At 41.4% G+C, this 26,835-nt stretch overlaps 1 protein-coding gene and 1 long non-coding RNA gene across 2 annotated transcripts; both read left to right on the top strand.

The window, feature by feature from the left end:
* Window positions 1-959: 959 nt before the first annotated feature.
* On the top strand, window positions 960-9,728 carry LRRC14B (leucine rich repeat containing 14B). The gene is made up of 2 exons (XM_018567052.1): window positions 960-1,864; window positions 9,086-9,728. Exons 1-2 carry the CDS (start codon window positions 960-962, stop codon window positions 9,726-9,728), a joined length of 1,548 nt encoding a protein of 515 aa, XP_018422554.1.
* A 9,890-nt stretch (window positions 9,729-19,618) lies between these two features.
* Window positions 19,619-26,592, top strand: LOC108795762. The gene is made up of 3 exons (XR_001941767.1): window positions 19,619-19,950; window positions 23,678-23,743; window positions 26,320-26,592. It is a non-coding gene; the product is annotated as an uncharacterized LOC108795762 (long non-coding RNA).
* Window positions 26,593-26,835: the final 243 nt, after the last annotated feature.

Here is a 26,835-nt window from a genome sequence, read left to right as displayed (position 1 = left end):
TACAAAAGACTTTGATGGTACTTGGTCTTGATTTTTCCTTTTTTTTTTTTAATTCAGCTTGTGTAGGTTATACGAAAGTTAAAATCATGGCCAATAAACTAAATAAATATAATCTATGAGAGCTGCTAAATCAAGCCTATGAATACTCTCAAACTTTCTTTGAACTATAGAACTTTGGATTCTGTGTTGAATGCAAGTGTGCATGGAGATCTGACTACTAACAAATGAAAGCCTAGATGTGATCTTTATTGTCATCCTGGAGTAATGTCAGTGGTGGATATAAAGGAGATTGTATAATCGGATTATAAAATATATGGTCAGCTTTAGTCCAATCCACATAAGTACGCATCAAGCAAAGCAGCTTACGAGTTATTGGCTTCCCTGTTTCCAAAAGAATGCAGGATCCTTTGACAGCCTCCCCCTTTTTTTTGTACCCACTGAACCTTTTACATTTGTACCACTACTGATGATATAACAAACCATTGTCGGCATCTGAGTAGAGCCGGATGCACATCTTTGATAATGGGGATGTTTGGAAACTCAAATTCACATTTTACATCAGGGGCTTGAATGTCTTTAGCTGGACCTCCTGCTCATTGGGGTTGATTTACTAAAGGCAAATATGCTGTTAACTTTGCAGGGGAAAGAAAGTATTTTTGATTGCAGTCGGCAGAGCTTTACTTCATTCACTAACCTAAGGAAAAATTCCCTTGCAAAGTGAACAACCTATTAACCTTCAGTATACCAATCTCAGTGTGTGCTTGTATCCTTCCACAAAGATATCGTCCAAGAAATGCCTACTACTAATAAAAAAAAAAAAAAAGACTGACAGGAGGCTGGAGGTTTTCCTCTCCCAACAAATTCCAATGTCAGCTGCTGCTAAAAATAAAAGAACATGACACAGTGACAGTACAGCAGAGGCACAACACAGCCAAGCCAGACGTGAAATTTCACACAAAATGAAGACGCTGAGATTCATTGCTGCCGAAGCTTTAATATCCATCCAGGAGTATGCCAAGATGGACATCAGAAATATTGCTCATAATCTTTATCCCCTCCTACTGAAGGCTTGTTTCTTGCATGAGAAAGAGGAAATCATCAATATACTGGTGGAAAACTGGCCACTGCAAGATTTTAATTTTGGCAAACTGATGGGCAAAACGGTGGATTGTCCTGAAGACATTAGTCATTGGGCATGCCAGCGCAGCATAACCGCGTGCCTTAAAGGCTTGAAGAACTACGTCCTAAATTGTTCTCCAACATACTCCAAAAGACTCAAAGTTGTTGACCTTACAGGTATACGTGATGTTCAGTTTCAACCATGCAAATGTAAGAAGACTTTGGGGCGATGGGCAAGAACGCAACTGATTTCCCAGATCTGCTTTGAACTTCTCATTGAGATGCAAATGCTTGAGTTCAGTCCTTTTGTTTTTGAAGTTGATGTTGACATCATGTGTAACCTGTTTGTGACCGAGAAGACCTATGAGCTTGTGGTACAAGCATTGCTGATGAGATGTCATAGTCCCCTAAAGATCCGATGTGTAGATTTTAGAGCAGACAGTTTAGCTTTAAGGAAGCTCTTCTACATAATAAGACTTGCTGAACCCTCTTCTATACGGAAACTAGAAATGGTTCACAATGTGCGCTTAGAAGTATATCACCTTGAAGTGCTTCTCAACAACATCACATTCACTCAGCTTAGCTCACTGACTTTACCAGCAAGAACCTTCAATGTTATTAACTACACGGCAGAGGACGAAGCTGTTTTATGTACCATTGGAGAAAAACTAAGCCACATGGTTCACCTGACCGAGCTGAGTCTTTCATTTTCTACCCTGACAGGACGGCTGAGGAAACTGCTGAGGTAAATGTTTACAATGTGATTCCAGAGACTTAATTAGGGTTCTTTATGCTCTGGGTTCAGATCTCCTCCAACAGTACCTATTTTAGTTAGTACCACTATAAACATGCCATACACCATCTGCATACTGTATTCCTCAAGAATTCAGCTACAAAATAAGTATTTCATTTCCAAATTATTTGTGAGCTGCTTACAGACTTTACCTGCTGTTTTGAATTTTCTGTTTTTTTTTTAAAGTGAATCTGTTCTTTTACACATGCAGTGCAACGCAGCAAGTTTACAATAACATCAGCATCTCTAGTAGCTTATACTCTCAATCACTTCACTCCTCACTGTTCTGTTCATGCTGGAAGCAATGAGAAGTAGCCAATGTAGTTTAGGATATAGGAGAGTGTATGACTTCCCTTCTTTGCATGTGATGATGCTCATGCTTGGCAATTGGCTTCTTAGGCACCAGTACTCTCACCTGGGAGTAGAGAGAGGGACATGAGCCCTGTGTAAGCTTTGACAGGAAACTCGGAGCTTACACAGAGTTTGTAGTCCTTGCTCTCTGGTGAATGGAAGGAAAGGTAACTAATCAGCAGCAGGGGTCAGCTTTTAAATGAACCTGTTGATTTGCTTTTTCAAAGGCAATGTGACCAATGTGATATTGTGTCCCTTGTCTCCTCTGTGTGATGGACAGCTGGCCCTGCTGCCTTCTACTCAAACTTCTGTGTAATCTAATGTTAACTGAGAACTAGTCAGTGTTGGTTATGTGTTTAGATGAACCCCTGAGATCGTGAGGAATGCTGAATTAAGTTTTACTTAGAAGAACATGTTATTAGAATACAGCATTATCAGGAAACATACAGATAGAACTTCCCGTATATATATCATAGATAAAACATGCATAAGCTTCGAGACGAACAATTATGACAAATCACGGCTTTAACGATCTTGCTTTGCATGTAATGAGTCTATCTCATATATTAGTTTCACCTTTTAAGTTGCATTAGTGAAATAAATGAACTTTTGCACGATATTCTAATTATTCGAGTTTCACCTGTAAATGTCCTCTTTCACACCTTTCAAACCAGTCCTCCTCCCTGTCTAGGATGCGTACTTGACTATCTTCAAAGGAGTGACCTTTTTCCTTTAGATGTAGGTATACTGCTGAATCCTGACCAGTGGGTTTGGCTCTTCTATGGTGTGCCATACGCTGGTGTAGCTGCAGTTTTGTTTCACTGACCTAGACTCCTCGCTTCACTGGACTGCATACACAATATTGTTCATCTTGTGTTTTGGCATTGGGTCTTTTGGGTGAACCAGTTGCCTCAGTATATTGCTGGGTTTAAAGCAGACAGGGATGTGATGTTTTTTAAAAACCCTTCTGAGTTTCTCAGACACCCCAGCTACATATGGGATGACCAAATTCTTCCGTTTGTCATGCTTTTCACCCTCACTGGTACTTCTTGGCATTCTTTCCTCTCCTTTCTGTTTTGACAAAAGTTCAGTCTGGATACCCACAAGTTTTCAGGGCCCTCTCTCTGGGCAGGTTATTAACACCTCCTAGACTCCTATTATGCAAATGCAATCAACACCTGGTCGTGACTAACAGATTATGTGGATTGGAACAACATTTACCATATTTATTCCTAGAAATTTTTCGTACAAGTCATTCTGAATTGAGAAAGCTGGTTGGACGACCAGTGAAACGTCTTCAAGAAAAATACAGCAAGTCCGGTTGCCTTGACTTATTTTTTTTTTACAGATATACAGGTGAAACTCGAATAATTAGAATATCGTGCAAAAGTAATTGCAGTAAGTGCTGCAAAAGTGGCCCAAACCAAGTACTGAGTACATATGCATGCTTGTACTTTTCAGAGGTCTGATATTGTTATGTACAATCCTTGTTTTATTGATTGCATGTAATAATCTACTTTTTTGAGGTTGTGGATTTGGGGTTCTTGGGGTTTTCATGAGCTGTAAGCCATAATCATAACAATGATGACAAATCACGGCTTAAATTATCTTGCTTTGCATGTAATGAGTCTATCTCATATATTAGTTTCACCTTTTAAGTTGCATTAGTGAAATAAATGAACTTTGCACGATATTCTAATTATTCGAGTTTCACCTGTACCATGACCTGGATGAATGAGAACCTTCACAGGCATATCCAACTAGTTTTGGATTTTACTCTGCTGGCAGTTGTAGTTTCATCCGAATTGTTCCTTTTAAGTATTGTATTACCCTCTTTGCTGTGCTCCAGTCACGCTGACAGGGTGCTGCAACTTTTCTAGCGAGTATGCCCACTGCTGCTGCTATGTCTGGTCTTGTCACAGTGGCAATGTATAGTAGCTTTCAGATTGCGGTATATGTCATTGTTGGGTAGCATGTTTTCTGCTTCTTTGCTTTTTTTTGGTACCCTGGCTCCATAGGTGTTTTTACTTCCTTTATATCTTGCATGTGGCATTGTTCCAAAATTTCTGCAATTTTCTGACTTTGGTTGAGACTTTGGTTGAGAAGAAAGCTTCCATCCTCTTTCCTCTCTATTTGAATATAGTGACTGATGTTTCCTAGCTCTTTAATTCCAAAGTTTTGTTTTAGTTTGTGAACTATTTGACTATAGTCTCCTTGTTCAAAACAAGTTATAATGTCATGAATATAGATTAGGATGTATATCCATCTGTCGTCTTGATTCCTGTAAATTCCTCTTTTTTGCGTATTTTATTCACTTTCTCATTCCACATTCTTGCAGATTGCTTGAGTCTGTAGATGCTTTTGTGGAGTTTGCACATGAGGTTTTATCCTTGCTCCATGTAGAGATCTTCCTTATTGTCTCCATATAGGAAAGCAGTTTTAACTTCTAGGTGTCTCACTTGCATGCCCTTTCTGGTGGACTGTTTTAATACGGGAGCGAATGTTTCATAGTAGGCTTCTTCAAATTTCTGGGAGGCAACTAACCTGGCCTTGCATTTGTGGATATTTCCTTCTGCATCGAGCTTCACCTTAAAAGTCCATTTGCTTCCTTCGCTGGTTCACTGGGCAAATTCACTTTCCAACTCCCTGGAATCATTGTTTCTGGTGATGGGTTCTCATGGAAATAAATGCTGTGTCTTATTGTCACGTTGTCAGTCTTTGGGTGGAGGATTCTATATCCCTTACTTTGTTCACTATAGCCCACCAGAATACCTTCTATGGCTGTGTTCTCCAATTTTTGATCGCTTTTCCTTTGGAATATAGGCGTAAGCTTTACATCCAAACACTCTAATGTGCCCGAGGCTAGGCTTCGATCCATGTCACATTTCAAATGCAGTGGTTTTGATGGTAGCCTGTTCTGTTGGTATGTTGCAGTCATTACTGCTTCTCCCCAGTACTTCTTAGGTAAGTTGGTGTCTGACAGCATGCATCCGGCCATTTCTACAAGAGTGTGATTTTTCCGTTCTGTTACACCATTTTGTTGATTCCACTTCCTTACTGATGTATTCCCCTCCATTGTCGGTGCATATAATACCTAGTTTCCATTAGAGGTTTTTGCTGGAGATGGCTACAAACTTGATTTTTTTTTCCTGATGTTTGTTTCTTGTGCTTTATCAAATAAGTTATGTACCTGGAATAATCCTCAATGAAAGTCAGTAGATATCTGTTCCTGTCTGAGTTTTCATTGGTCTGCACATGTCGTGTATGAGCTCCATGGGGTGAGTGATCTTTCTTTGAGTGGCCTGTGGAAGTGGGGTACATGTGGCCTTTGCTTCCATACAGTATTGGCATGTCATGAGCATTTGACAGGGCAGTAAGGTTATATCTTCTGATAAGCCTCTTTATAATGTATTTTATGGCTTCTGGGTTTCAGGTAGGGTTGCCACCTTTTTCTTCAAGCTAAACCCGAACACTTTTCTTAGAATATACAGGAGAGAGCGAGGGGAGAGACAGCCAGGAAGATGTGTGAGGAGAGACAGCCAGGCGGATGAGGGAAGACAGCCAGGAGAGATGGTGAGAGACAACTAGGAGGATGAGTGAGGAGAGATAGCCAGGAGAGATAGGAGAGACAGCCAGTAGGATGAGTGAGGAAAGACAGCCAGGAGAGAAAGTGAGGAGAGATAGTTGCAGTGCAGCAGGTGGTACTGCAATAACATATGTTGCATTGCAACAAAACTGAGAAAAAAGTACTTTGTGTCCTACCACTTCCAGTGCAGCATGTGGTACCACATGCTGCACTGCAACTCATGTCTGCTTGGTTGGGGTGCCATTGAAAAGAATTGCAGTGCAACACACCAAGCGCATGGTACCACACACTAGGTGAAATGTGCGATAGCATGTGCCAAGTGCACACTAATGTACGATTAGCAAAATACGCAAGGGTTAAGGGACCCTTAACCCTTCCAGTGGGGGAGGTAGTCCCACTGCAAGAGTAAGGTTTTTTTTTTTTTTTTTTTAATGACTCATGCCTTAGAATATGGCCCCTGACTATGGCCCCACCAGCACAGCCGTTGCCATGGTAACCCCACCCAGCCACACCTCTGACCTGGGGTCTGTTTTCCTGCATCTCTGATCAGAAATTTTTGCAACTAAGAGATGGACATGCAAGCCTCACTGCACATACAGCCTCCCAGCACAGATTACAATATGACAGGGCTGCAGGGCAGAGTAACTGAGAGGCCGATAGGGAGGTTTATGCTGCACGGCTACAGGACGGCAAGACTACAGCATAAAAGTTCAGGACACTTGGCACGTATGTGCCCAGGTGTTAAGCTGGTCGGACACCCATGCACAATACATTTAGGACTCTCAAACCCAGACTGCCTGTGTCAAACCCGGACAGGTGGCAACCCTAGTTTTGGTGCCCTAGTCATCTGTGCCATATGTGGATACATTTGTTATGTGGATTAGGAGTGGCTGTCTTGGCTTGTTTGTCTGCGGTGATGAGTCTGTATAGCTGTCCATCCAATTTTCCTTTTGAGAGGATTTGGTTATTGTTTCGGATTGTACATTTCAACACATCACAATTGAACTGGGAGACCATTATTAGCAAGGGTTTTCACTGATGGAAGGTTTCCTTCTAGGTCTGGGACATACAGTAAATCTTTCATGAGGATACCCTGCTTGTCCTTTGATGGTATGATCCAGTTCAAGAATCCTTGACTGGTATCTTCTGTAGTAATACTTTTCCCATTTGCAAGGAAAACTTTGTCCTTTGCACTGAAATCAATTTCTGTGAAGAAGGTCTCACCACTGGTCATGTGACTTGTGGCGTTAGAGTCAATACACCATCTGTGTGGTATACTGTTCTGAGTCACTTTAAAAATAGCGCTCCATGATGTGCCTGCAGTTTCCTTTGTGACTGCCTTAGCCCTTTCTCTTGTAGGTGCCTCTCACTTTCACTGCTCGGCTTTTCAGATTCAACAGTCCTTTTCAGGTGACCAGTCTTTTTACAGCGAAAACACGCCATCTTTCAGTAGCTTGCAGTGTTCTGTTTAGTATCTGGGCTCATAACCTGTTGGTTATGTGTTTAGATGAAGCACTGAGATCTTGATAAATTCTCAATTGAGTTGCACTTGCTTAGAAGAACATTATATTAGAATACAGCATTTACTTCATCATCGGTAAACATATATACCGATATAACTTCCTGCATAGGTAAAACATGCATAAGCAGAGACTAACATTGCACTAGAACGCCATCTAGTGCTCAAAAGATGTAGTTACAGTATATGATGTTATATTTCCAACAGTCAGAATAAAAATAACCAGTAACCTTGCATAAGATTACATCCATCCTGTGTTTCTGAAATATTTGTCCTGCCATCTGTGTGGTTGTTGGCTAGATTTCCCTCACTTCCTGTTTTGGTGATCAGCAATGTCCAGAAGATAAAGTAATGGGAAATCTCTTAAAGGGAAACGCAGGCAGCAATAAATATAAGTATTTGGTGCAACCACAATAGCACTGGATGTGTCAAAAATACCCAGCAGGCTTGGTGATTTGAAGTTAAAACTGTTAAGAAAAGTATGAGTGTTTGATATGTGTTAGAAATCCAATCGTTGTCCTATATACAGCTATAGTAAAGAAAGGTGTGAAAAGTTTTGTGCATCCCAAAAGTAGAAGGAATAAAGAACGCGGGTGATCATTCTAACAGATGTACAGGAGCCGCATGTCATAAATATTCAAGAGAGTGAGGCCTCTTTATAATGGGGGTAGTGCAGTGGTTTGCACATCTGCCTTGCAGCACTGGGAGCCCCTGTGGCCAGGACACTATCTGCAAGGAGTTTGCATGTTCTCCATGTGCATGTGTGGGTTTCCTCTCGTTCTAATGGGCTTCAAATAAATGCTGGTGGGTAAGTTGGACACATTTGAGATAGGGACCTTAGATTGTAAATTACTTGAGGGCAGGAACGGATGTAAATGTATAGTATGTACATTGTTGGAACTATATAAATACCTGTAATAAATAAAATGCTGGTTGTATTAGCAATAGATTTCAAAAAGAAGAAGCACGGAGCTGGATATAAGGTTGCTTTTCCAAAACATGCTAAATGATCCTCATTTAAGACCTTGTCTGACAATAATTAGCTCAGCTATGGATTGTCAACTATCAGGCCCCCTTCACACCTGTCAGACTGTTGTGTTGTGTTACTGTGCATTGCATTAAGGCAGCCCATTCATTTAGAAGGAAAACTGAACCAGTATTTTTTTTTAATGGGCACCTACTTTACTTGTGTTAATATACCATTTTAAGTGAATGTAGAGTGCCCTGCATTACCATGTGTTCATGTAATCCATAAGTGTGAAGATAGCCACAATGCTGAACAGCATAGATCTGCTATTACAGAACGCCTATGTTTTGTGATGCATGGGGACTGCTAATGCTTCTTCTCATTTTGGAAAGCTAGTTGCCTTATTGCAGTGGTTACCCTCCTATTTATATACCTTTTTGTCACTAACCCAGAACAAGCATACAGATAAGGATTTCTGACTTTCTTGAGAGGCATACTTGTTCTGGGTCAGTGCCTTATAATACACAAGGGAGCATCTGCCATCCTTGTAAAATATTGTAGACTATGGCCTAGGCTCCCTTTCCAGGTCCCAACCTGAAACTAAGCCAAGTTGTGTGACTCCTGTCTTTTACAAAGCTAAAGATTTAACAAATAATGTATTTTTGGCCCTTTTTATCACCAGAGAAATCACATTTGTAGCGGTATAACATTTTTAAGGCATTTAAATATACTTTATACTGTATTTTTCAGCCCACTGAAGACACCACTCAAAGTGTTGGAACTAGCGAACTGCTCTCTCAATCAGGTAGACATGGCTTACCTAGCAAACAGCCTGCATGCAGAATATTTAGAAGAGTTGGATATGAGTGGTCACAACATTACAGACCTTTTTCCATCAATGTTTTTGAAGCTTCTGTCCAAGGCCTCTCAGACCCTGAAGGTTCTGATTCTGGAAGAATGTGCTATTGGAGATATGAATATTCATATTCTGGAGATGGGAATAGTACATTGTCTCAAACTTAAAGAATTCAAATTCCTCGGAAATCCCATCATTGCTATAGATCTTCGGCGTCTTTTTAGACTTCTTGCCAATCTGCCTGTGTTGAGGTACATTGAATTTCCAGTACCAAAGGACTGCTATCCTCCTGATGTCAGCTACCCCCTGGATGAAGTAACCCTCATAAAGTATGATCTTCAAAAATATGAGACCATCAAACAAACCCTTTGCCGAATATTACGCCAAGCCGCTCGAGAAGACATACTGGTGGCCACACCACTGTTTGGCAGTTATGATTCTGCAATTGAGGAGACAAGCAGTGAATTGGGAGCATGCTTACTTTCATCATTTAAAGATGCCCTGGAAAGTTTTACTGCAGAGATACAAAAATTATAGTAAATAAAAACTGTGCAAAAGCAGACATACAATAAACTCACTGAACAGAAGGGAAACCTTCCAAGTATCACAGATGACGAGTGCTTTCCAGAGTGTAAAGCTGGCCATACACATACAGGTGAAACTCGAATAATTAGAATATCATGCAAAAGTAATTTTATATATATATATATATATATATTGAGAGCAAGCGGGGCCGGCTAGCAAAATACTGAAGCTTGGCCCAGTGAAAGATTCCTTCATCCACACAGTTTAGCGTAAATGGAGGAATCGGTTGCACTTTTTCCATCTGACCATAGGCTGATAGAAAAAAATCTATAGGTGTGTGGCCAGCCTCGGACTACTTCCATTTAGCACATAAATGTGAACCCAATGGTAACTGATGGCAGGATCATGGTGATAAATGACACACCAGTTTCATAAATTGTATTCTTTTCACTGCTTAGTTACTTTTTTACTATTGTGGACATCCTGTTGGTAACATGCAAACAATAAATGTGAGCAGTGCCAGGCAGAGGCAAAAGAGGCAGATACTTTGGGCACCATGTTGTGGCGGGACACAGCTGGGGTGGGAGCCGCTTCTGCCTATGCATCGCCCAACAGTCTTAATGCCCTGTGCAGGACTGAGATGACAAATTGATGTTAGTCCTACAGATTACAAATGAAGATGGCGGCTCTTCCTGTGTAACCAGTGGTGCTCTGCTCCACTGTCAGTGTAACAGCAGGCCACTCTGTGTGACAGCCATCCACTTTCACCAGATCATGTACTGCTGGTGAACAGAGCACAGCACCCAGCTGTCACGGGTTTCTGATGATTACACAGGGAGAGCTGCATTCTCCCTGTGTAATCTCTATGACTGAGCCATCAGCTACAGTCGTGTTCTACATTTATTGCAGTTTTAATTTACAAATTACTAGGGATGCACCGATACAAGCATCAGTAGCGGCGGCGATGCCGAGTATTTGCATGAGTACTCGTGCAAATACTCAGATACAAAAAACGAGTACCTGTGCCGCATCCGCCATCTTCAGGGACCCGAAACCGCCGCACACAGGACCTCCATCGCGTCTTCAATGAAACAAGATGGCCGCGAACTCCTCCTCCAAGTCCTCAGTCATCTGCTCCATTCTGACCTCTTTTCCCGCTGATTGGATGATTGACAGGCTTCCTCACCAGTCAGGAGTGACTGGTGAGGAAGCCTGTCATCATCCAATCGGCCAATCAGCGGGAGAAGAGGTCAGAATGGAGCAGATGACTAGGCTGAGACACGGAGTGGCTGAAGCAGATGGAGAAGACGACCCGACACAGCAGGTTAGTACTGCAGCACCTGTATAATATAAAGCCAGGTATGCAGAATTGGATATAGCTGTGCCACATTATACAATACAGTGTTCTGGGGTCTGGACATGTGCTCATCTATTTTCCCCACTAGGGGGATACATGCCTTAGTTAGAAATGGCATGATAAATATTCATTTCATGTTCTTCATAATATGAAGAAACTGACCTAAAATCATCATTTTGTATTGCTTTAGAAAAAATGTGACCTGCCCCTGTAAGAAAAAGTATCGGTAATTGGTATTGGTGAGTACGTGAAAAAAAGTATCGGTACTCCTACTTGGTCTTAAAAAAGTGGTATCGGTGCATCCCTACAAATTACTGTTCTGTATAAAAAACTGTTTTCAAAACATTTTAGCCCCTTATTAACTCTTAGTGAACCTTAGTTAGTTTTTATTAGCTCATTTATCCCCTTCTTCCTTTACCATGTTATTTTCCTGATTTTCTTATCATTTGTATGTAAACTTTTAAGTTGGCACTGCCAAACTGAAAACAAATGATTTGCAACAGAAACATGATGCAGGTGCCTCTATTAAATAACAAATTGCAGAATAAAATTTGTCGTTAACCCTATTATAATGATGTCATCAGTGCCATTGCTGCCCAAAATAATGTATGTAATATGGAGAGATATGAAAACAAAAAACGGTATACCCAGCACTGTATGTAATACACTGTATTGTTTAAAGGAGAACTATAGGGTTAAGGCTTTTCCACATAGTTCTCCTTAGGGTAACGGGAGGACACAAACTAGCGTCCTCCCGTCACCCTAAGCTCAGTACACTGCTAGCTACAGCTCGCGGTATACTGAGACACCGCGGTATACTGAGACACCGCGGTATACTGAGACGCCGCAGCTGAAGCGGATCCCGACAATTATGTCTGGATCCACCCAGCTGCGTGAGTGACAGCTGGCTCTGCCTATCTAGAGGCAAAGCCAGCTGTATCCGCCCCCTCCCCGTCCGTTCCGCCAGTCAGCGTTGGCGATTTGGAGCGGGGAGGGGGGAATCCAGCCTCTCCCCTGTCACGGCAGAGAGCTGTGACAGGATCGAGAGGTGAGGGAACGCCGGTATGTGTTCGCTCACCTCCCGATCGACTGAGCCGACCTGTGACAGTCTCATTGTCACAGGTCGGCTAGAACTATGAGGTGAGTGAAAAGCACTCACCTCATAGTTCTCTTTTAAGTTACACTTGCAGAAATGAGTGAGGAGATCACGATCAGTATCAAACAACTTCAATATAGGTGTGCAGTGTTTCTCAGACTGCAAGGCCAAGACAAGATGGCCAAAGGTACAGATCACTGAGCCAAAAGTTACGACTTTGTGAGTGGGGTGGAATGTGAGATCGCACTCACAGAGTCGGATAGAAGTGACATTTCAGGACCCAACAGCTGAGAAAACGTTGGAATGCTTGACCAATTGGCGGTCACACATTCCACCGCCAAAAAACTGGACGGGATTACATTAAAATGTGTGACCACGTCACTGGTCACACATTGTAACGTAGTCACAAACTTTGATAGAATACTGCCATCAGGGGGTACGGCCGGTACCCATGTGAGGGGTCCAGGCAGCCTGGGGGGCCTCTTACATGAGTATCAGCTGTACCAGGGGCGACATGGCAGAAGTGACAGGGGAAGGGGTGGAGGAGGCCAGGCCCCAGCAGCAGCAGGTAAGAGGAGTTGGGAGGAGGTACAGGGAAAGAGACCCCGGTGACCAGACCACCTAAGGCCCTGCAGAGCCCACCATAGAGAGTCACAGATGGGCTGTGCAGGATCTATGGTGTGCTCTGCAGGGTCACTCTCAGGTGGGCTCTGCAAGGTTTTAGGTAAGCCCAGAGTCCAGCACGTTACTAAGTCAATATATACCTATATACATGCTATACACAGCATAAAGGTAATAAATGATATAGGCAGTGTTATCTTAATTGTAGATGTCAAAAGGGTTTTGTGGCTCCCGGTGTTTTCTTTTCTGTGGGAAACGGGTCCAAATGGCTCTTTGAGTGTTTAAGGTTGCTGACCCCTGTCCTAGAGTGATGTGTACAGTATGTGTAGTAATAATGGAAATCTCCAGCTTGTGGCCAATCAAACACTACAATAGGGTCATGATGACACATATAAAACTTACATGAAGATTTTCAAAGTAAAGTAGTCCTGGCACATGTAAGAGCGTCTTGTTTGGTTTGTAAGCCAAACACTATAAAGTCAGTTTAATTGGATAGCTATTAAAAAGTGCTAAATCTAAAGCTTGAGAAGGAATATGATTCCTGAAACACATCGCCTTTGCACTGGAAGGACCTGCAGAAGGAGCCGCCAAAAGGTGTCTCTTAAAAACAAGGATGCTGCTCCATGCTATCCTGAAGTATCAGGACCTATTGCTTTACCCTGCACAACCCCAGATGATCAAGCAGTAAGCCCTACCATGGTCAAGGTCAACATTTACAAGCGCTGCCTCCACTTTTGAGTGCATTATTCTTTTTTTGCTTTAATAAATGTACAAATTTTATTGCACCAGGTCTGTACACCCTTCTTTCTATCATCTACTTTTAAAAGGATGGTTATGGTCTTGTAATTTCATGATCAAGAGTTAAGTAATTGTTCATAGCTCATAATGCCAACATGTAAGCACTTATGGGCTGTACTTATACACAGCTACAGGAGTTGAGTTTGTTGGGTGAACACAAACAATATTGCCAAAAACACAAATAATGTTAATGGTTCTGCTTCACAATGTATATATTATGGGGATGCTCACAGTATGGTAATCTCTCATGGGCAGGGCCCTCCTTGCCATCTTGTCTGGCGCTATATAAATCCTGTATAATAATAATAATAATGTCCGTTGTACATTTCAGAAAATAAAATTGTACATTGGATTTATTCAAGCCCTATTCCAGTAGTTGGATTCAGAAAAGGACAAATAAACCAGTTTCCTTCTGCTCTTGGGCTTTATGTATTAGCATGTTTTTCTAAGAACTGGAGTTACTTCTTCTTGCCCACCAATCAGCATTAGGTATGTCCTGAAAGGTGTAATCTGATTAGTGGCTTTCGGAATAAAACCATGGACCATCGACATATTTAGGAGGAGAAAAAAAGGACACCTTTTAGCACAAAGTATCTTGGTAAAGGACACATCCCTACTGTACCCCTTGTTCTGTGGACCAGGAGAAATTAACATTAAATATTTATTCACTTCATGTCATGGTTTAGGGAAAGGAACTCTTCCAGCAGGAATACCATCCACAATAAAATCCCAATGCCCGTTTTAACACATTAAGTCTGTTGGTGTGATGCAGTGACACTTGTTCTGAATGGCACCCCAATGAACCCACTGACAGACGTGTGTTGCAGCAAACCATCTCTTAGCAGTGTACTGCACATCAGTGCATTGCTGAGCGTTGCCCAGTGCTGCAATGCACATCCTCAACAGGTGCATCGGGGTGCTATGCAGAATAAATAGCACCTCATTGCTATTAATGCGCGTTGCTACATATTACTGTAAATAAATGGCTTATATGTGATTTAAACGGCTGCTTTAGATGTAATGACGTCACAGGTCGTTAGACTTCCAAAGTCCGGGGGAGAAGAGGTTGCGGGAACTGGTCTAGCAGCCAGACAGGTTTATTTAATGTATCAATCAAAAGAAAATCTATTAGGTACAATCACACTACTGATAAGTAAGGGGGCTTTGACCTGCTCTATTGCCAATCTGGGCTGATTCAACCCACCTTGGGACAACCTAGTGGCCCCAAACTCCTCCAGATCCACCATACTGATGCTGAACTTAGTGTGGCCACCTAATCAACATAGCCCAGTGTAGCGTAAAACCTCCGGCAGTCTCAACCTCCCCAGTAGTTGGGATTACAGTTACACACCACTGCACACAGCAAGAGAGGCCTACTCTTACTAACTACCAACTGAGCCTGTACTGTACTGTACTGTCTGGATATGCAGCAGAAATGCACTTAAGTAGTTACTAGTGTTCAGTCAACCTTATTGCCATAGCACCTAAAATGTTTGATTGAAAAAGCTGCTATAACATTAATTAGCAAAGAAAAAACTATAATAAAAGAAGAAAAATAAAAAAGACAAGGTCTCATGGAATTGTCTAGGCTGCCCTGTTTATTCACAAGCACAATCCCACTGCTGATCAACAAAGAGGTCTTGACTTGCACTGCTCCCTAGAACAACCTTTGGGCCCCAAGCTTCCCTATAGCCACTATATTGATGTCAATTCTAGAATATAGTGCAGCCACCTCATCAAAGCTCAGGGCAGAGTAGAAGCTTCAGCCTCTTCAGTATTTGAGATTACAGACACACCATTGCAGCCAGCAAGAGAAATCTGCTGCTCTCACTGACTACAAGCCAAGCCTGAACTGATGTCATATTGCACAATGGCACCTCTATGTACCGTTTCCTCTTCATTTTCTGATCTCCCTTTGTAGTATAACCTTGGAAACCAGTGTCATCTGGTGGGTGCTAGTAATATCACATCTGAACAGAGGGTGAGAATGTCAACAATCTGTTCTCATATTGAGTTAGGAAAGTTAAGAAGTCCTGCTGGTCAGACCTTTTTTTTAAATTGACAATTTTTATTGTGTATTTTGCATATATGAGTTACAAAACTTATAACAGTATATGAGGCATCCAAGATATGAGGTATGTTAACAGGCATCACATCACGTATACAGTTACATTTTCAATTGTAAGCCTAATAACCTTTTTCATAAAGCAAATTTTTTCTTGTGCGTCTTGCTAGTTTCTTAATGTATCGTGATTGCTGCTCTTTATTGCTTGTAGTTTTCCGAATTAGTATAGCTTATCTTTTTTAAGATCTACATTCAACCAATACCGTTATATTTCGATACCTCGACGATTCATTTAACATCCCTGGTCAGACCTTTTAAATCAGGGGCACCCATAATTTTTCCTCTGGAGATCAACTTTTCAAGTGACAAGCTCAATAAGATCTACCAACGAAAAAACACCTGCATTCAGGGTAGGGTTGCCACCTTTTCTTCAAGCCAAACCTGAACACTATATGGCTTCACGGCAATTTTTTTGCAAAGTACACACTATGCATATATTTTGTAAATAAATTACATTGGAGTTAATCACAACTTGCCAGTGTGCCACAGGTCCCCAGATATGCATTCTGTAGATAGGATGCAAGTGTACAAAGCAGTACCCATATACCTTGCCGCACTTCTTACTAGATATACCACAAGTAACGGGTGCTCGTAATGAATGCGGATGGCGCTGCTCACAACTAAACAACAATACAGATGTCACCAGCACACCGGCACCAAGATCCCATGTTACTGCAAATCCATTTTATTGATAGTTGTCATTCATAAGACAAGCGCTTTCTGGGCTGGGCAGGGTCCCCTTCATCAGGCTCAGAAATGACATTCTATTACGTCCATATAAAGGTTGTGGCACTTTTATGCAATCCTATTTCTGAGCCTGATGAAGGGGACCCTGCGCAGCCCATACACACATACGGTTACCTGGTAGTAGTGGAGACTGGGGCGGTGCCGGCTATTTAGTCCCAGATGACAGCGCATGGTGGAGATGGAGTATGATTTTGGAGGACCTCCCTGATGTCACTTCCTCCCACCTAGTTCCTGCCGCGGAGGAGAAAAACAGAGGGAGGGACTCGACAAGTGACAGTGGCGGCACCAGCAAGGAGCCACAAGTCTGCTGTTAATAATGTGGCCGGGTTTGATTCGGGCTCACAGCAATTTAAAAACTTTGAAAGTTAAATAAATTTCATATATACATATATACAGGGCTTGAAACATTTTAGGGTGTCTCACCAGTCAGTCAAAAAGTTTATGACATAGTGTACAGCCCGCTGGTAGAAGCGGTCCTAGTCCAGCATGTCCTAGATAACCTACAGTGGGGGTTGCAAGTGCAGGTCTACTACTCGCCTCAGACCCCAGGGAATAGTCCCTGCTGTTTTCCTTCTATTATAATTTCAGACACTCAGTTGTTGATTATATCTTTTGATAACTATTTTGCGGTTCTCCGTACTGTTACAGGCGGGGGGAGCAAAAATGCACCTTCGCCTGTGTAGGCAAAAATCCTTGCACCGGCCCTGCACGTAGCGCTCCGTTTCGTTTTCGTAATCATCGTGGATCATTGTGTTCGGTGTGTATTTACCCGATGTGACCCCATCTTTAATATTTTACCAAAAATTGGGTGCTGATAAATGTTTTATAACATAACGTATGGAAAACAGTTTTTTTTTTTTTTTTAAATTTCTGTACTTTTCTCATTATATAGTGAAAAATAAAACCCCCAGTGGTGATTAAATACCACCAAAAGAAAGCTCTATCTGTCCATAAAAAATGGTATAAAATTAATTTCAGAACAGCGTTGCATGACGCATGTCAAAGTACTGCAGCGCTGAATACGGAAAAATGGCCTGGCCAGGAATTGGGTTTAACACCCCGGTCAGCAAGTAATTAAAAAATAAAAATCCCAACTTAATTTTTTTTCAAATGTCCAACTGAAATTTTCATTTTAAAAAGGTACAGTTCTCAAAACTAAGACACCTAAATCACATCCTTATTTTCATAAAACGATGATTATTATTTATGTAGATATAAATGCAGCTACCGTAAATACCTGAATGTGGGCTCAATTCACGAGGTGGAGAAACCACAACGAGGAGACTGTCAAATAAATGACATTTAGGGGGTTATTCTGTGAATAACCTAGCCGAAGTGAAGTGAGCCGAACACTATTTCGCTATTCACTTCAGCTTTGTACTGCTTATTTCAGCTGTACATTGGCTAAAATCAGCTGTACATCGCCTGCCTTCGGTCAGCAGAATTCTTGTAGGGGCCGAACGGCAGTAAGTGACTAGCCGCATGCCGCCGAGCTGCATTCGGCTCGGCTATCCTGATCGGTACCCTCTGAAGTAGCGAGCAGAATAGGAAAATAGTTCAATTAAATAAAAATTGAAAAAAACATTTAAAAATTATTTTAAAAATGTAAAAAATAGGAAAATTCAAAATAAAATAAAAATATTTTAAATAGAAAAAAAAGTAAAAATAGTTTTTTTTAAAACGACACACGCCGACCCAGCAGCACGCAACGAACTCCCAACGCTTAATGTCAAATCTGACAGATGCCAGCAAAAAAAATTGGGCAGAGCCAGCAGTGACATCAACGCAAGCTCCACCCAACTGTTTCCTATTGGCCACCACCTGCCTTTTAGCAGGTCCCGGCCAATAAATAACGTCATGGCCGGCTCCCCCCAGTTGTTATTGTTTAATGACAGATCAGCGTCCCCAAGTCATTTGGGGGCGCTGATCTATCATTACAACTGGGTGGAGCGAGCTGTGAGATCACGGCTGGTTCTGACCAGCCATTATTTGCATGGAGAAATTGTGGCCCTTCGGCCAACCTTTCTCCACGCTTCGGCTGTCTCTTCGGCTCAGTCGAGCCGAAGCATATGCCTTCTGCTTGGCTGACCCACTCGGCTGCCTTCAGCTGCTGTATGGGCTATTGTGCTCCGCTTGCTCAGCCTCCTGTGATAGCGTGTCAGGAAGGAGAGTGAGTAAAAACACTCAGTGAGCAGTGATCTCTGAGTGTTTTTAAATAATTGAGGACATATTACGTTTACTATATCCTCAATTATGAATGAATGGGAAGTGCTCAATATCACCTCCTGTTCATTCATGATTGTGGTTATAGTAAACACACTCTGTCCTCATGTTATGAATGCACAGGAACACTCAGTATAGAGGCTTCCTGTTCATTGATAACTGGGGCTGCAGAAAAAGAGATTGAGGACTCTGTGTCCTAAATCTCTTTTTCTATTTTAAAAGGGAAATATCAGCGGTCTGCCTAGACCCCCGATATTTTCCTGAAGCCCCTTTAAAGTCAGGTAAAAAATTAAAATATTTAATAAAAATGAATAAATAAATAAACTATCAAAAAAATTAAAAAGTTTATAAAAAAACTAAATAAAAATAAAATATTTTTAAAAATGTCAAAAAGTTAGAGTAAAAAACATTTTAGGTTTTGGCCTGACATTTTTTTCCATTTCGGTTTCATTACAGTTTTGAAACTTTTATTTTGGCGCACCTCTGTGCACCTTTTTATAGAGGTTTATAAAATCAGACCAAAAAGTGAGCAGCTCAAAAAGAGGGACTGTTCCTCCAAATAAAGGACAGTTGGGAGCTATACTTTTATACCTTTAGCATACCTCCCAGAATTAGCATACCTCCCAATATATTTAGGCAAAAGGGTCACTTTTGTCACACCTCTCCCCCAGATCTGCATTTGCAGATGTCAACCATGGTCATCATCAGCAAAGAAGGAATACTACAAAAATACAAATGTCTTAACCGTGCTAATGCATTTTTCACAACTATTTTTGCTTTCTGCCAGCATTTGATCACAAAAAATGATTTTAATTCACAAGAATAATTCCAGAAACTGCTTTTTTGCTGCATAATGGTCTGCCTTCTCTGACTCTGCAGGTTTTGCACACATCATGTCCTTGTTGTACAGTGTGTCATAACACATGTGACTGCGAGTCACGTAGGTGGTGTGGTATGTGTGATTATGTGCTGGCTTTTGCACTCAGTCTGGAATCTTGTGTATATAGAGAACAGCAGAGCTGCTCACTTCCAACAGGAACACATTGAGAATCACTGCCCTCTACTGAGCATCTCCATCTACAGCAAATCCCAGCCGTCTACTGAGCATCTCCATCCACAGCAAATCCCAGCCCTCTACTGAGCATCTCCATCCACAGCAAATCCCAGCCGTCTACTGAGCATCTCCATCCACAGCAAATCCCAGCTGTCTACTGAGCATCTCCATCCACAGCAACCATGGACTCTCAGGACTGCAAATGCGCACAAGGTATGCCGTGGATATTGTTTATTTATGCTAAACAATGATTATAATGAAATAATGATTTTATGTACAGTATAATGATGAAGATTTGGTTTCTGTATTTGGCTATAGACAGTTATTTTTGTTAAATGTTGTGATAAGAATAAGGTAGAACATACAGTATATCATAGCCTTCAGTGTTTAGGGATCTATAGACATAAGATGATTGTCACTTGATCACTACAGACTGCTTATGTTGTAGTCCAGTGGTGGTCCACCTACCCTTTATAAAGGTACTTGAGTGGGGCCCCTGATATCACCAAAGTGTCACAAATAACATTTACTGAATGCAATGCTACAAAAAGCTGTCAGAGACTGCAGACATACTGCAGAAGATGAAAAAAGACTACGGGCATGCTACAGGAGATGATCATAGACAGCAGACGTATTGCAGGAGATACTCAATGACTACAGGCATGCTACAAGAGATGATCCGAGACAGCAGACATACAATAGGAGATGGTCAAATACCATGGGCATGCTACAGGAGATGATCAGGGATGCTGGTGATATAGTGCTCACTTTTATTATAATGCTTTGCTGGGACTTGTAGTCCTGCATAGCTGGTGGTTTTTTGCATTGCTGTATGGTGATTATACAGCAATGCAGAATAGCTCCAAACATGTAGGAGTACAAGTCCCAGCAATGCATTATAGTGGGGGGAATGCTGGTGGCATTCTGCATAGCTGACTTATTATAATGTATTGCTGGGACTTGTAGTCCCGCATAGCTGGTGGTATTCTGCATTGCTGTATGATGATTATACAGCAATGCAGAATAGCTCCAACTATGTAGGACTATAAGTCCCAGCAATGCATTATATTTGTAAGTAGGGATTCACCACTGCCAATACTAGGCATTTTCACGAGTACTCATACTCGTGAAAATGCCCCGATACTAAACACAGATACCGGTGTTCTGTCGAGAACGCCAACATAGTAGAAATTGCCAACCTCAGCATCTGCGAGGTATTATCGAGGAAACCGGGATTTATTCACAAAGTATTTTGCTTAAATCGTTAATTGTGACCGTTAATACTATTCCACCCATCATTTACTGCCATGGACGGCATATTACTAAAGGTCACAATCAACAATTGCAAACGAATACCTTGTAAATAAATGCCGGTTTCCTCGTTAATCCCGTCTGTACGTAAGCGCAAATTCTGGGTTGGCGTTCTCGACAGAACATCAGCACTAACATTTTAAACAAGTGGCTGCCCACAGCCCTTGCTGCGGACCTCGGCAGCCTTCCTGTTAACCATGGGGGGGCCTTCATGGTTTCTTGCACCGGGGCCCTGAAGGTTCTAGTTACGCCTCTGCCTGCAAGAGGACATATAGATGAATGCTCTCAGATGTCACAGATGTTAGGAGACATAGTGAACAGACAAATAAAAATGAATATTGTATGATTGCTGTTATTCCCCTCACTTAGCTGATACTGGAATCTGCTACGTAAGCTTGTCCTCTTCCATAACATAAACCGGAGGACTCGATATAAACACTGAGGAGCATAACCACCATGGAAAATAGTCTGGACTTAACGCACCAGGCTGTCGTGGAGGGTGGTCTGGATGAGGAGGGGGGTTGGAGGAGCAGGATCCAGAGGTGGGTAGCTGGTTTACTGTTAGAAGGCGGGGGGAGGGGGAAGAGTGCTAGAAAGGTCAGCCCTGATCTGATTCACCCCAATAAATATGCCAAGTTGCAGGATGTTGGGGATGTCAGTTCTGGGGGGACACTGCTGGAGCACGACTCATCCTCTATCCACAGGGGGAGTGAGTGCTCCGGCGAGGACAGGAGCAGGATGGAGGGTCAGGAGAGGCAGATCCTGGTGGTGGGAGACTCCATCATCAGGCGGACTGACAGGGGTAATCAATCATCGGAACCGTGAGCGTTGAACAGTGTGCTGCCTGCCGGGGGGCTCGTGTTCGACACATTGCAGAACGAATTAACAGATTACTAGATGGGGTTGGGCACGACCCCGCTGTCATGGTGCACATCGGCACCAATGACAAAATAGGAGGAAATTGGAGTGTCCTAAAACAGGAGTTCAGAGACCTAGGTGCGAGGCTGAAGGAAAGGACCTCCACGGGCAGGAAAGGACATGCTCCAAGGGCATACAAATAAAATTACTTAAATTAAATGTAGATAAATAAAACATAGCCAAAAATAATACAGAAAGAAGTAAGAAAGGAGTTAATAATAGTAGGCTCACTCCAGTCAATACAGTTAAATTAGTCAAAACAGTCAATATAGGAAATCCGTTGGCACAAGTAAGTATAACTACCAACGCACGACCATAAGGGGTATAACCTGTTCAGGAGGGACAGAGGTGGGAGAAGGGGGGGGGGTTGCATTTACATAACAAAATAATCGAAATATGCATATAAGGGACGATATCGCGTCAAATAATGGGGAAGACGTGGAAACCTTATGGCTGGAGCTAGATATGACGAACACTAGCTGTAAACGTCTCGTGGGTATTTGCTATAAACCTCCAAATATAGGGAAAGAGGGAGAAGTCAACCTTCACTCCCAGATAGGAATAGCTGGGAGAGAGGGCAATGTAGTCGTGATGGGTGACTTAAATTACCCAGACATCAATTGGGCCAATGCAACCTCGGGTAGGGAATAATTAAGGATTATCTGGTAGAATTTGTTCAGGAAAATGGTATAGTTAATGACAATCAGCATGGGTTCAGGAAAGATCGTTCCTGCCTAACTAACTTGTGAACTTTTTATGAGGGGGTAAGTAGAGACATCGATGGAGGGAGGCCGGTAGATGTGGTATATCTGGATTTCTCAAAGGCTTTTGATACGGTACCACACAAACGCTTGCTACATAAGCTGAGAGCTATGGGCATAGATGAAGTGGTTTGTATTTAATGTCTTTATTCAACCTCAAATACTATGTAACTATGATATGTTACAGTCTATTAATTCCAGTGTCTAAAGGTCACTACATCATACCCCACATCCAACCGTCCTCTACTGCCTATAGGCACCAAAGGAAAGGTATATTAGTTTAAAACTTTGCATTAAATGGCAATGCAAACATATGCAGTCTAACAAAGAAAAGCAAAAACATAAGCATTGCTCATTTATTGGCTTTTGGAAGAAGTACTTGTGATTGTAATTTTGGTAGCAATTACGCTCATTTTCCGATAACTACACCTTTGCTCATTGTAAAATACAATTCAAAGTATTTGTAAAGATTTGCAGGGGCGCTTTCTTGAGATGCAATTAAAAAATTATACTGAAAACTTTTGTTTGCTCTGTAGTAGGACAAACATTTGCCCAAAGTGTTGACCTTATTGATTTAGCCCACCTCACAATCTCAAATGCAAGTTAAATGGGAAACTTTATATAATGTGCATAAGGTAAACTACTTATAATGATGAGTAAGAGGGGGCAGGACTCCACAACCCATAAGGGCCCATTGAGAATGAAATATTAGATTGTAAGCTCCCTAGGGCAGGGCCCACCAAATCTTCTTGTATTTAATTGTATTGTAACTGTAATGTCTTCCTTTATATTGTAAAGAGCTGCATAAACTATTGGCACTATATAAATCCTGTATAAAAATATTATAATTTAACATGCTATACTGTAGATTTCTGTATTATCTACCTTGCTTATGTATGTCATTTTTTTTAATGTTGATTTTTACAATGGTATCTCTCCGTCATGTATAGGCGCCCCCTGTACCTGCCAGGATTCCTGTAAGTGTCAGGATTGCCAATGCGAGTCATGCAATAAAAGTAAGACTGGTATTTTTTATTTATATGCACCTTACATGTACAAAAGGCAATTGAGTTAATTCACTAAGTTGTGAAGCATTTTTAAATTCCAGAACAGCTATTTCTCAATATGTGTGACTTTTTTTTTATCTTCCATTGGCTGTGACTACAGAAAATAAGTCATTAGGTTCAGTTCTGTAAGCTAATACACCAGGCTAAGATTTCATATTTCCTTCAGTTATCTTCAGCTTATTAGAAAATAAACTTATCTTGTTTTGCTAAAGTGTTAACAAAGCACTTTAAAATGGACCTGTTTCCCACCCCCAGTATCAGGGAGCGGGAGGGCATTAGTCCCCCCAAGGACAACATTTGTACGATATATTGAACTGGTAGCCCTGAGTGGAGATACGTCATCATTGATCAGAGTGGGACCAGCAGTGAGTGGCACATGTTAGGATTATATACTTACTTGGTTCCAACACCCATTTGCATTGTGGCTCTTAGATGTCATGTGACTGAATAGCGAGAGCTGCAAAGGAAATTAATGCTGAATGATGTAAAAAGGTTTTGTCACACTGAACCATGTCTTTTAGGAACATCCATGTCTCAGCATGCCCACATGGTACCATGGCACACCTTGTGTGCTTTTCTTGCTCCCCAGACCAAAGCGCTATGGAAGCTGGTGGGATGAAGTCACTGCTCCAAGGATTCAGCGATATTGTAGGCCCTGCACCGACAGACACATTCTGAGCATTGCGCTCATGTGACCACTTGTAATTTTATTCAGTACTTTTATTCAGATTTATTAGCAATGGTATGTTGCAATGTATGAGCAGTAAAAATTATTGGGTGTTTGTCAAATTTATTTTCAGTTTGTATAGGGAGGACGCACCCTACACATTTTGCTTTTGGGGCCCTGTAATTCATAATCACACCCCTAATAAAAGAGGGTTTTTTTAATGAAAGAAAATGTCTGGGATTTAAAAAAAACTAACCCTGGAGAAACGGGGGTGCATTGTTCTGCAGGTGTACGTTTTATTTTACCAGTGTGTGTGTTTGGAGGTTTGTATTTCTCTATGTGTGTGTATGTACACAGGCCTCATTAAAGGTGCCCACACAACTTACGATTATCGGACGATTTTCGTATGCGATCGACTTTTCGTCCGATAATCGTATGTGTGCATTGCAGTGTCCGACCGACATTACTGTACAATCGTACGACTTTTGACGGTCAAGCATATTTGAAAACTTTGCTAGATCGTACGATTTTCATAAGGTTGCTGGCGTTTCCGTCGGTCAAAAGTCGTACGATCTACACTGCGCTTGCGCTAACGAAAATACGGCAAATCAATTACCGCATTTCGTCCAGGTGCTTTTAGTTAATTATGGCTAAATTAATCTTGCGATCATCGGGGCAGGATGGGGCTGCCGTACGAAAATCGTACGACTATTCGATCATCGGACGAAATGTATGGGCACTTTTAGTTTGTATGCAATTAGGGATTCCTGCATCAGGAACTGCAGCAGAAATCCTTAATCTGACGTTTACAAGCGGCAGCTGTCACCCATTCAAGTTAATGATCAGGTGACAACCACTGCATGTAAACGCCGGAACACCACATGTAATGGTATGTGATATGATTACATGTAGTTAGGAATCAATCACTCTCCCTGGATGCACGATTGATGAGTTCAAGGATAGTGATTTGTTTCTAACTGCATGTAATCAAATCGTATACAATAATACATGCTGCAGCTCAGGCACTGTGCCGCATTACTGTAGCAATGTGATGTGCATTGGCATTTTTTGGGGGGGGGGGCTAACAAAAATTTGCTATGGGGTCCTGTTTGTATAGATTATCTTCATTAGAGGCAGCAAAGCACAAAGAGTTCTGAAAAATATATTTATACCTTCACAGATCCTTCATTGCTTTTTATATACAGATTATCATTTGAGCTGGAGTTTCTCTAACTTTGATACAGTAAATAGACGTAATCATAAAGCTGGCCGTTGAGTAAAGCTCGTCATACGCCAGTAGAATATTGTTCGAAAAACTTTTGAAATGTACATTTGTTTTTTAATAGTTAATCGTTTTTGAATGTAGTGACGAAAACAAATCGAAGGAGCAGGATGAATGTTTTTCAACCAAACAAAATTCTAACAGTATATTTGGATTTTGAAACTCCATTCATTCCAAAACTGAATGTTAAACCCAAACAAAAATTATAACGATATTCTACAAGTCTTCAAAGGCATTATTAAATGTTATGAGATTTTTCTTATGAACGTTCGTACAAAAACCTACCAGTGTACTGCTAGCATAAAACCGTAATGAAAAAACATGCAGACTGCTGCCAACTTCTCCTTGTGAAAATGCTAGTTTCCTGGCTCTTATACTTATCTCATGTCTTATTTATCTTTTGAAAAATGAATTAAACCACATATTTGTCATGGTATAGGTTTCCTTTAGCAATACACATAATTTTTGGTTTTATTAGACTGTTTTATTGATGACAGTTTATAGTGTTGTGACTGTTGGCTGCTTGACATTCACCTTGGCCTAAGCACATTATTTGATGTCTGCCTCTATCCACAGGCAGCTGCTCCTGCTGTCCAGACAAGGGTGGTAAATGCAACGAGGGCTGTCAATGTGCCAGCGAATCTGAGACCTGCAAATGCTGCAAGTGACCAGTGCTTCAATGAGGATGGAATTCATAACAATTTATTCTGTATATTGTGATGTGCTATGTGATCTACATGTTTAGTATAACCTGATGCCTGCAGTGTTAGTATGATGTCTGGGACAATGCTTCAGCACTTGTGTTTCTTATTAAAGGTGTCTATAAAGTATGAGTCAAATGCCATCCATGTCTTTGATAGCTAAATACACTTTCTCAAAATAATAATTCATAATACAGCTGTTCAGTTTACTTGTGCTATCACCAGCTTTAACATTTTTGTGAATACATTTCAGATTGCTCACTGCATTTCCAGTAGACTTTGCAGTAAGGCAGCATAGAGAGCAGTGAAGTCAACTAAACCAACCAATTCCCTGATCCCTGATTAGCTGTCTGTAAAGTGGAATACTATGCAGGACGTATTTTCAGACTTG

Source organism: Nanorana parkeri, unplaced genomic scaffold (genome assembly GCF_000935625.1).
Source record: "Nanorana parkeri isolate BGI_ZX_2015 unplaced genomic scaffold, ASM93562v1 scaffold1002, whole genome shotgun sequence".
NCBI lineage: Eukaryota > Metazoa > Chordata > Amphibia > Anura > Dicroglossidae > Nanorana > Nanorana parkeri.
Note: the sequence above shows the minus strand (reverse complement) of the source record. Positions and strands in the feature narration are given on the sequence as shown.